The sequence below is a fragment of the Scyliorhinus torazame genome, chromosome 16, assembly GCF_047496885.1.
Source record: "Scyliorhinus torazame isolate Kashiwa2021f chromosome 16, sScyTor2.1, whole genome shotgun sequence".
NCBI classification, from domain to species: Eukaryota; Metazoa; Chordata; class Chondrichthyes; order Carcharhiniformes; family Scyliorhinidae; genus Scyliorhinus; species Scyliorhinus torazame.
In genome coordinates, this window is record NC_092722.1 from 50,665,781 (window position 1) to 50,678,045 (window position 12,265).

General features: G+C 48.9%; 1 protein-coding gene across 3 annotated transcripts in view; it reads left to right on the forward strand.

Annotated features, from left to right (window-relative positions):
• The window catches only part of LOC140392366 (mannan-binding lectin serine protease 1-like), a 42,024-nt gene that overhangs the window by 21,996 nt on the left and 7,763 nt on the right, over positions 1-12,265 (forward strand). For 2 of the 3 annotated variants that reach the window (XM_072477664.1, XM_072477666.1), the window contains exon 4: positions 5,591-5,722. The exons of the other annotated variant lie outside the window; for it this stretch is intronic. In XM_072477664.1, the coding sequence (XP_072333765.1) occupies positions 5,591-5,722 (132 nt within the window). The remainder of the gene's footprint in view (positions 1-5,590; positions 5,723-12,265) is intronic. 3 annotated transcript variants of the gene reach the window in all.

The following is a 12,265-nucleotide window of genomic DNA, read 5'->3' on the forward strand; positions in this document are numbered from 1 at the left end:
ACAGTCCTCATCGCTATCCGCAATTCCACCAACCTTTGTGTCGTCTGCAAACTTACTCATCAGATCAGTTACATTTTCCTCCAAATCATTTATATATACTACAAACAGCAAAGATCCCAGCACTGATCCCTGCGGAACACCACTAGTCACAGCCCTCCAATTAGAAAAGCATCCTTCCATTGATACACTCTGCCTTCTATGACCTAGCCAGTTCTGTATCCACCTTGCCAGCTCACCCCTGATCCCGTGTGACTTCACCTTTTGTACTAGTCTACCATGAGGGACCTTGTCAAAGGCCTTACTGAAGTCCATATAGACAACATCCACTGCCCTACCTGCATCAATCATCTTTGTGACCTCCTCGAAAAACTCTTATCAAGTTAGTGAGAGACGACCTCCCCTTCACAAAACCATGCTGCTTCTAATATGTCCATTTGCTTCCAAATGGGAGTAGATCCTGTCTCGAAGAATTCTCTCCAGTAATTTCCCTACCACTGACGTAATGCTCAGCGGCCTGTGGTTCCCTGGATTATCCTTGCTACCCTTCTTAAACAGAGGAACAACATTGGATATTCTCCAGTCCTCCGGGACATCACCTGAAGACAGTGAGGATCCAAATATTTCTGTCAAGGCCTCAGCAATTTCCTCTCTAGCCTCCTTCAGTATTCTGGGGTAGATCCCATCAAGCCCTGGGGACTTATCTACCTTAATATTTTTCAAGACGCCCAACACCTTGTCTTTTTGGATCTCAATGTGACCCAAGCTATCTACACACCCTTCTCCAGACTCAACGTCTACTAGTTCCTTCTCTTTGGTGAATACTGATGCAAAGTATTCATTTAGTACCTCGCCTATTTCCTCTGGCTCCACACATAGATTCCCTTGCCTATCCTTCAGTGGGCCAACCCTTTCCCTGGCTACCCTCTTGCTTTTTATGTACGTGTAAAAAGCTTTGGGATTTTCCTTAACCCTATTTGCCAATGACTTTTCGTGACCCCTTCTAGCCCTCCTGACTCCTTGCTTAAGTTCCTTCCTACTTTCCTTATATTCCACACAGACTTTGTCTGTTCCCAGCCTTTTAGCCCTGACAAATGCCTCCTTTTATATGGAGAGTTTGGGGTAGATGCGCGTGTGGGGGCGGAAAGGTGTCGCAGGGGCGGGAGCGTTGGTGTCTCCACATTCGTGCTGCCCAGTGTAGGTTGTTATCCATTTTCCAGCACTGGAGGCCTGTCCTCCTCGTCACACTCCTGCCACTCACAACCGTCGCCACCTCGTCCCAGGTAGCATTGGTTGCCTTATGGCTAATCCTCCGGAAATCTAGGGGGAACAGGACATCCCTCCTGGCCTCCACTGTGTCTAGGAGGCTCCCCAGATCTCCATGCCCGAATCTTGGTGATGGTCTCCTGGGCACCATTGTTGCGGGCTGGCTGGGGTTGGCTGAGCAAGTGCAGCTCAAGTGCTACTCGACCTTGGTAGCGAGGGCCTGGCGAGTGCGGTGCTGGCGAATCAGTTGGTGAGTGTTCGTTTGAGGCAAGAAGCCCGTGAGGCCTCGGTAAGTGGACTAATTAACGTTGACTAGCATTGCCGGCCTCTCTGGATCAGCTTGCTACCACACTTTGAAATCTTTCCGGAGAACCACACCCTCTGAGTCATTTCGGAGAGAAAAACCAGTGTGAATCACCTTGGCTGTTCCATCGCAATTCTCCCACACTTAGTCCTTTTTGGGGGCCGGGGTGAAACCCACGGGAAAAGTGATGTGTGGAACCTATAAAGGCCGGCAAGCCCAGCCTCACAGAGATCAGGGTGCCACTTTTAAAGGGTTCCCCCATCCCAAAGTAAGAGTGCCCATACAAGGATTGGGACATTGGGGCTGTCCAAAAGGGTCTCCCTTCAGACCCTGTCCCCTTCTAGTCAGCACAGACCCCCTCCACCACGCGGTGAGCTCCGCTCCCCTATGGAGTCACCAAATGCCCCCCTTTCTGGTCCCGCATTTTGAAGGTGTCAACCTGACACTGCCAGGGTGCCAGGGGGCAGTGCCTATGTCCCAGATCACCCGGGGGCTCAAGGGGCCTTTGAGTCACCAGGAATTGTCTTCACGTTTGGTCTCTAATGATGGAGACCAGCAGTGATTCCCGCCGGCCTCCGCTGTGCTGGTGGTGGAGGAGAATCCCAGGAGCCAGAATACTCTGGGCAATATTCTCCATTCCTGCGGCTAAGTACTGGCTCGAATGGAGAATCTGCAGGAGGTTCACGTCAAAAGACTCGGCGCAAATCGCTCCACAGTATTCCAACCGGTGAGGGGCTAGCACCGGCTCCGCGTGAAACACCCGCGGATCGTGTCGAGAATGGTCGGGTCGCGGGCTGCGCATACGCACGGCTGACGACCTGCACCGGTCGCACCTTACAAAATGGCGCTGGCCTGACCCGCCGACCGCGACCCCACAGACCGTCGTCCCCCCCCCCCCCCCGCCCCCCCGGCCGACCCCCTCCCAGACCCCAGCCCTGGCAGATGCTCCCTCAACCAACGGCACAGATCCCGGCCGAGTGTGGCGGCACTGGACACAGTCCGCAGCCGGCACGCCGGCTCAGCACACACTTCGGGAACTCGGCCCATCGGGGGCGTAGCATCGCGGGTAGGCCAGCCGATTACGAGTTCAGTGTCGGGCAACGGAGAAACCCGCCCTCTGCCTTTGAATGAACTGCGCATATTTTAATGCTAATTTAAATATTCTCATCTGCTTCATACCCAGCAAGGACATGAACCAAATCGCATCAGGTGCAGCAGGAAGGGAGCATCGTGTCCGGCGTGAACCCTGCTTCGGGGTTCTCCCACTATTCTCCCAGAATCGCAGGATGTGCACCAGCACAACATGGGCGGAGAATCACCCCCATTATGTTCCATTGCAAATTCTCAATTAAATAGATTTATTCAGAATCAAGTAGTTTTCTCAATGTTCACCACTGCTCATCCACCAAAATACTTTTTAGTCTAATTTCCCAATCCACTTTATCCAACTTGCCCTTCATACCTATGCAATTGACTTTATTAAGTTTGATTTTCAAATCTAATGTAAAATACATAAACCTGGGGAGCTGAGGAATTAGTTCTCCCTCTGTGTACCCGAACAGGCGCCGGAATGTGGCGACTAGGGGCTTTTCACAGTAACTTCATTGCAGTGTTAATGCTTGTGACAAGAAAGATTATTATTATTAGTTACGTCTTCCCTACCATTAAAGTATTGACAGATTCAGGCCCATTACTCACTGCAAAATCTTTGATGGCATGTTGCCTTGTTGGTTCAAGAGTATATTATCCCAGACGATTTGCACAAGTACATTCAGAAATGGTTACTTTTGGGATTCAAGTTGTTTTGCTCCCAATCTATGTGACAATTCAACTCCAGTTATAACTGCGTTGGAGGGTAGCACGGTGGCGCAGTGAGTTAGCACTGTGGCCTCACGGCGCCGAGGACCCAGGTTCGATCCCGGCTCTGGGTCACTGTCCGTGTGGAGTTTGCACGTTCTCCCCGTGTTTGCGTGTGTTTCGCCCCCGCAACCCAAAGATGTGCAGGCTAGGTGGATTGGCCAAGCTAAATTGCCCCTTAATTGGAAAAAAATGAATTGGGTACTCTAAATTTATTTTTTAAAATAACTGCGTTGTAGGGGGGGCATGTGGCGCAGTGGTTAGCACTGAGACTGCGGCACTGAGGACCTGGGTTCGAATCCCGGCCCTGGGTTACTGGCCGTGTGGAGTTGGCACATTCTCCCCATGTTTGCGTGGGTTTCACAAGGTGTGCTGTTTAGGTGGATTGGCCGCGCTAAATTGCCCCTTAATTGGAGAAATATATATATATAAATAAATAATTGGGTACTCTAATAATAATAATAATAATAACAATAACGTTTATTGTCTCAAGTATGAAGTTACTGTGAAAAGCCTAGGGCGGGATTCTCCTTTGGGGGGATTCTCCGTCAGCAGGATCCTCCTCTTCGCTGGGATCGCACTCACGGCCGCGGATTTCCCAACAGCGTGGGGGTGCCCACAATGGGAAACCCCATTGGCCGGCAGCCGGGGCAGAATATCCCGCTGCCAGCGGGGGCGGACGAACCAGAAAATTGGTGCGGACCAGAAAATGGGAGAATCCCACCCCTTATAATCTGGAATATTTATCTACCAGTTACCCCCAATTTATCGCCAAGTCCCAGTCTTATCCCGTCAGCTAAATTTCTGCTTCTAATTTATTATTTTATTTCCCATGCAGCATTCATTAGTGTGTAGATAATTCACTTTAGCAGTAGACTCTTTTTTGCCCTGATGTTTTAATACACGGTTTTAACTTAACACTCCTTCAGTCAGGTGGGTTGAAGCGCCTCATTCATTGAAACTGATTTTATGAATACTTTCTTTGTTCAATTAGTTGCCTGAAATACATGGGAACACACCACACTAAGCTTCTATTTCCATACCAGAGATTTGCAAATAAAAGTTCCCATTCTGATATTTTTGCATTGCGAAGAGGTGCTGGATCCTTCCTGGACCATTCAGCAGCTGAATTAATTTTCTCATTGAAAATCTGAACATTTCTATTTCATATCGAGCAGTTTTCCTTTGATTTCGCTTCCCGCCTCTCCATAAGATGCTCTCACTTACAGGGTTGCAGGTTCGTACATCTGGCAGTGTCCTCCCAAAATTAACCATCTCTCATATATGAGCCAAGAAATTTTGCATGTTGGCAGACTGAACAACTAGGACATCAGTGACTTTAAAACAACTCCGTATGTACAAGTCTTTAAAGGCACTTCCCTAATATGAATGCAGCATGAAGCTCCTCTGATGGCTCGATAGGACACTGCCTGGCAATGTTCCCTCTAAGCTGTGCAACTGTGCGACAACTCAGAAGTCTCCATGCAGACCACGCACAAGCCAGCCCCTTTAAATTGCCATGTGTATGCAGATATGCAAAACAAAAAAATAATCACCTGTGCACTTGACGAAAATCGGATCGAATGTTGCTGTCTGGTATAGAAAAGAAAGGTAAAGAGGAACTAATGTGGGTTTCCTCCGGGTGCTCCGATTTCCTCCCACAAGTCCCGAAAGAGTGCTGTTGGGTGAATTGGACATTCTGAATTCTCCCTCAGTGTACCTGAACAGGCGTCGGAGTGTGGCGACTAGGGGATTTTCACAGTAACTTCATTGCAGTGTTAACGTAAGCCTACTTGTGACACTAATAAAGATTATTATTAAAACAGCCTGCATGTACTCAATGGATGGCCACTTGGATAAGAACATAGGCCTTAAGAGAAGGACTAGGCCATTTTGGCCCTTCGAGCTTGTTCTAACATTCAGTAAGATCATGGCTGATCTGAGTGTGGTCTCAACTCCACTTTCCTGCTTGCCCCCCCATAACCCTTGACTCCGTTATCGAGCGGAAATAGGATTTAGGAGAGGGGTGATCTGCTTAGGAGCAGGAGTAAGATGAGGTGCCAAATGGTTGTCTACGAGCCAAACACAGTGTAAGACAGTGTAAACAAACAAAATATAACAATGTGGATTTCAGCTTTGACCTTCTGTCATATCGTGTTTTAATAGATATTGACGAATGTGATCAGGCAATTTTTGAAGAGCCGTTCTGCGACCATTTTTGTCACAACTACCTAGGAGGGTACTACTGCTCCTGTAAGCTGGGGCATTTCCTAGACTCAGATAATAGAATCTGCAGAGGTAAGAAAATCAAAATGTCATGTGTGGCTCAAGAGCTGAATCTCTATCCAAAGTTTTGGGTTGGATTCTCCGTCCCCGGGATGCCCAGAATGCATTCCCCAATAGGTTGGAGAAATGAGTGTCGGGGCAAAATCGGGAGTGGCACCGGGGAGTCCTTGCGGGGTCCCACTATTACAGGGGTCGATAAGGAAGGGTGGGGTGGGGTCACCCCCATACTTAGGGGGGGGGGGGAGCACCCAGGCAATCCAATGGGGGGGGGGGGGCTGCTATGCGGTGGTGGGGTGTTGGGGGTCAGGGCCATTTGCGGTGCAGGTGTTGGCTGGCCACGGGACTCCACCATTGGGCCGCCCACTCAACAAGGCAGCCCCGATAGCGGGAATCCCGTGGGAATCCCTTCGTATTCCACGCCATGCATCCCGCTTTATGATCACAAGGGGATCGTAAAATTAGTGCAATTCAGCTCTGGCAGGAGAGAGCGGGCGGGATTCTCCGCTTGCCAACGTCGAAATCGTTTTCGACGATCGGGCGGAGAATCTCATTTGACGCTGAAATCGGGGGCGGTGCCTGTTTTTGGAGGCTCCGCCCCCTCTAAAACAGCATCAGCGGTGAGTAAGCTGCACACTGTTGGGACGACCTCAGGACGTCACCCGAAGGCCCTCCCCAGATGCTCCACCCCCAATGACTCGACTACCCGACGGCTTGGGACACGCTCTGAGCTTTCGCCAGCCTCACGTGGTGGCCTCGGACTGTGTCCAGCGGCGTCAGTCGGGGTGGGAGGAGCAGCCATTCCGCTGACCGGGGGCGGGGGGCTTCGGCCGGGGCTGGGGTGGCGAGGGGGGTTATAGGGGGGCACTATCTGGCAGGCTGGGTCCATGTGCGGCTGGCGCTATGCTGTATGACACAACCGCTGCAGGTCACCGCCGTGCGCATGCACGGCCACGGACCCGGCAATTTTCTCCCAGCTGTTTCTGTCGGGAATGCCGGGGCTTTTACGAGGTGTGGCTGGTAGGCCCCCCCCCACCAGGGGGAGCATCAGTGCGGGGGCGACGCTGCTTTTTTCATCGTAAAACTAGACACTTCCTCTGGACATTGCCTCAAAATTAGAGAATTCTGCCCAACATATCCCAAATGGAGAATCCTGGCCTTTATTTTTTGTCAAAGGTCACCCAAAGAATACTGCACTGCACCACATTCTAGAAACATTGCAATGAGGTCTAGGATGGGAAGCAGTCTATTCTTAGTTTTTTCAGGTATCCGACCTTTGCTGTTGTGTGGATATACTGCATTGGACAGCCGAGCACAAGATACTGAATCTCATTCTCAACTGTTTCACGGGTGGGCAATATTCTATTTAGTTTTTCAGGATTCAAGTTGATGCTGCTTAGACACAGGGAATATAACCATACAACAGGTGCTGAATTTCATTATTTCAACTATTTCAAAGGGGTTTAGGGTGGGAAATATTGTTTTTTTGCTTTTAGTTTTCCAGGTCTCTAGTTGGGGTGGTACGGTGGCACTGTGGTTAGCACTGCTACCTTACAACGCCAGGGACCCGGCTTCAATTCCACCTCGGGTGCCTGTCTGCGTGGAGCTTGCACTTTCTCCCCGTGTCTGCATGGGTTTCCTCACACAGTCCAAAGATGTGCAGGTCAGGTGGACAGTGGTTAGCACTCCAGGGTCCCAGGTTCGATTCCCTGCTGGGTCACTGTCTGTGCGGAGTCTGCACGTTCTCCCCGTGTCTGCGTGGGTTTCCTCCGGGTGCTCCGGTTTCCTCCCACAGTCTAAGGATGTGCAAGTTAAGTGGATTGGCCATGATAAATTGCCCTTAGTCTCCAAAAATGAGAGGTTATGGAGATAGGGCGGAAGTGAGGGCTTAATTGGGTCGGTGCAGATTCGATGGGCCAAATGGCCTCCTTCTCCACTGTATGTTCTATGTTCTTAGTCTCAAAAGGGTTAGGTGGAGTTACTGGGTTACGGGGTGGGGGAGTGGAGACGTGGGCTTACGTAGCGTTCTCTTTCCAGCGGCTGGTGCAGGCTCGATGGGCCGAATGGCCTATTTCTGCACTTTAAATTCTATGATTCTATGAAAGTGATAGGACAAAGAACAGTACCACATAGTGAGCTTTTGATTTCAAGTGGCGAGCAGCATTTTGCAACAGGAAGAAAGGTGGGAGCCAATCATTCAATTTTACTACGGGCCTTTCAACTGTTCATTGGAAACTGGACCACTGCTGCCTCTCGGCGGCATTCCCGTGCCTTCTTTCAATGGAGAAAATAGAAGCAGCTACTAAGAGTGTGGAGCTCATGGGTAAATGAGCTGTAAGTATCCCCAAGTCACAATTATTTTACTTTTGTGTGGAATATCCACACTAGTCCAATGCTTAGCCAAACAAAACCAGTCCATCTGTAGAAGGAGGGCATTCCAAGACCATGCATTTCTGTGTGTTTTTCTTCCTCCTTATATAGATTACTGTTAACGTTTTCTGTTGCACACATCACCATGTATTAACTAATGCTTTGGCTCGGTTTTGTCTGTTGCCGAGCTCCGTTTTGCCTGATTTGTCTTCACAGTCTCTTTATTTTATTTGACTATATTGATGTAGAATGTCGCACAGCTATAATCTGCTCTGTCATTTGATCTGTTCTTTGGTGCTTCAAACTAAGTTTTACGTAAGGGTACAAATGAGGCTTGAGCTAAGTGAAGCAATGCGCCAATTAGGAACGAGATCCAAAGAAGTGTGGAAATTCTAACTGACAAAGTTAACACATGATTTTGAACTCCGACCACATTTCAATGTGCTCTATTATTATTCAGGCATTAACTGATTTAAATGTTTGGATATAAACTTCACCAAACATAAATTCTGATGAAAAAGTGATTAAAACTGTCAAACTATTAACACCGAATTTAGTTCCAATAAAGAAGAATCACTGGGTTACATTAACAAATGCATACACAAATTGGTGGCACAATGGTTAGCGCTGCTGCCTCACAGCGCCAGGGACCTGGGTTCAATTCCGGCCTTGGGTGACTGTGTCCGCATGGGTTTCCTCCGGGTGCTCTGGTTTCCTCCCACGGTCCAAAGCTGTGCAGGTTAGGTGGGGTTATGGGGATAGGGCGGGGAATGGTGCTCTTTCTTAGAACATAGAACATACAGTGTAGAAGGAGGCCATTCGGCCCATCAAGTCTCCACCGACCCACTTAAGCCCTCACTTCCACCCTATCCCCGTAACCCAATAACCCCTCCTAACGTTTTTGGACACCAAGGGCAATTTAGCATGGCCAATCCACCTAACCTGCACATCTTTGGACTGTGGGAGGAAACCGGAGCACCCGGAGGAAACCCACGCAGACATGGGGAGAACGTGCAGACTCCGCACAGACAGTGACCCAGCGGGGAATCGAACCTGGGACCCTGGCGCTGTGAAGCCACAGTGCTAACCACTTGTGCTACCGTGCTGCCAGAGGGTTGGTTCAGACTCGAGGGGCCAAATGGCCTCCTTTCGTACTGTAGCAGCTCTTTGGTTATATATGGGGGGGCCAGTTTAGCTCATTTGGCTGGATAGCTGGTTTGTGATGTAGAGCGAGACCAACCATGCGGGTTCAATTCCTATACCAGCTGAGGTTATTCATGAAAGCCACGCCTTCTCAACCTTGCCCCTCGCCTAGTGATCCTCAGGTTAAATTATCACCAGTCAGCTCTCCCCCTCAAAGGGGAAAGCAGCGTATGGTCATCTGGGGCTATGGCGATTTACTGTTACCGTTTACCTATAACCATGGCTGTACTTCAAAAATAATCCTCTGTTCACGACACACCCAGTGCTCAGTGAGCTCCTTATCTGTGCCTATCAAAGATATCCTCAACCTTGTCAATTCTCAATCCCTATCATGATGAAAATATGTTATCTTCTCTTCCCAATGTGTGTACAAAGAACAAAGAACAAAGAAAAGTACAGCACAGGAACAGGCCCTTCGGCCCTCCAGCCCGTGCTGCCCGACTAAAATACAATCTTCTACACTTTCTGGGTCCGTATCCCTCTATTCCCATCTATTCCCATCCTATTCATGTAGTTGTCAAGATGCCCCTTAAATGTCACTATCGTCCCTGCTTCCACCACCTCCTCCGGCAGTGAGTTCCAGGCACCCACTACCCTCTGTGTAAAAAACGTGCCTCGTACATCTACTCTAAACCTTGCCCCTCGCACCTTAAACCTATGCCCCCTAGTAATTGACCCCTCTACCCTGGGGAAAAGCCTCTGACTATCCACTCTGTCTATGCCCCTCATGATTTTGTAGACCTCTATCAGGTCGCCCCTCAACCTCCGTCGTTCCAGTGAGAACAAACCAAGTTTATTCAACCGCTCCTCATAGCTAATGCCCTCCATACCAGGCAACATTCTGGTAAATCTCTTCTGCACCCTCTCTAAAGCCTCCACATCCTTCTGATAGTGTGGCGATCAGAATTGAACACTATACTCCAAGTGTGGCCTAACTAAGGTTCTATACAGCTGCAACATGATTTGTCAATTTTTATACTCAATGCCCCGGCCAATGAAGGCAAGCATGCCATATGCCTTCTTGACTACCTTCTCCAGCTGTGTTGCCCCTTTTAGGGACCTGTGGACCTGTACTCCTAGATCTCTCTGACTTTCAATACTCTTGAGAGTTCTACCATTCACTGTATATTCCCTACCTGCATTAGACCTTCCAAAATGCATTACCTCACATTTGTCCGGATTAAACTCCATCTGCCATCTCTCCGCCCAAGTCTCCAAACAATCTAAATCCTGCTGTATCCTCTGACAGTCCTCATCGCTATCCACAATTCCACAACCTTTGTGTCGTCTGCAAACTTACTAATCAGACCAGTTACATTTTCCTCCAAATCATTTATATATACTACAAACAGCAAAGGTCCCAGCACTGATCCCTGCGGAACACCACTAGTCACAGTCCTCCAATTAGAAAAGCATCCTTCCATTGCTACTCTCTGCCTTCTATGACCTAGCCAGTTCCGTATCCACCTTGCCAGCTCACCCCTGATCCCGTGTGACTTCACCTTTTGTACTAGTCTACCATGAGGGACCTTGTCAAAGGCTTTACTGACGTCCATATATACAACATCCACTGCCTTACCTGCATCAATCATCTTTGTGACCTCTTCGAAAAACTCTATCAAGTTAGTGAGACACAACCGCCCCTTCACAAAACCATGGTGCCTCTCACTAATACGTCCATTTGCTTCCAAATGGGAGTAGATCCTGTCTCAAAGAATTCTCTCCAGTAATTTCCCTACCACTGACGTAAGGCCCACCGGCCTGTAGTTCCCTGGATTATCCTTGCTACCCTTCTTAAACAGAGGAACAACATTGGCTATTTTCCAGTCCTCCGGGACATCACCTGAAGACAGTGAGGATCCAAAGATTTCTGTCAAGGCCTCAGCAATTTCCTCTCTAGCCTGCTTCAGTATTCTGGGGTAGATCCCATCAGGCCCTGGGGACTTATCTACCTTCATATTTTTCAAGACGCCCAACACCTCGTCTTTTTGGATCGCAATGTGACCCAGGCTATCTACACACTCTTTTCCAGACTCAACATCTACCAATTCCTTCTCTTTGGTGAATACTGATGCAAAGTATTCATTTAGTACATCGCCCATTTCCTCTGGCTCCACAGATAGATTCCTTGCCTATCCTTCAGTGGGCCAACCCTTTCCCTGGCTACCCTCTTGCTTTTTATGTACGTGTAAAAAGCCTTGGGATTTTCCTTAACCCTATTTGCCAATGACTTTTCGTGACCCCTTCTAGCCCTCCTGACTCCTTGCTTAAGCTCCTTCCTACTTTCCTTATATTCCATACAGGCTTCGTCTGTTCCCTGACCCGCATTAAACCCTGACCCACATGGAAACAGCTTTCAAATGAAATGAAGGTGCAACTGCCTCGTGTCCGTCTCTCCCAGCATTTAGTTTATGAACCACACCAAACCATGCTGGTGAGCAGAGGCTGGCCAGGGACTAAACACTGGGGACCCCACCATTCCACAGCCTGTGTGTCTCTCCTCTGTTTAACCTCCTCCTCCCATTCACTGCCCCCACTGACTCTGCCACCTTTCTGTCTCCCTATTCCGAGCCTGGACACCCATCTCCTCTGTCCCCAGAAAGAGCTATCAACTCTCTTTTCCCCAAGGAAAATGCAGTGTCTGAGCACTCCTTTGGGAGACTGTTTTAAAAACCAGCCTCCCTCCCCAGCATTTATTTCATCATTGCAAATTAAGGGTGTGATGTGGCCGTTTCTTATTTTCTCCATGATTTATGCATGCACACAATCATAGAATCTGTGTCTCCACCTTTAGAGAACCGTGCACCTGAACTCCAAGGTCCCTCTGATCCACGATATTCCCTAAGGTCCTACCATTCACTGTGAAAGTCCTACCTTGATTTGACGTTCCGAAAGGCAACTCCTCACACTTATCTGTGTTGGACTACTTTTGCCATTTCTCGGCCCTCTTCCCCAGCTGATCAAGATCCAGCTGCAATCTTTGAT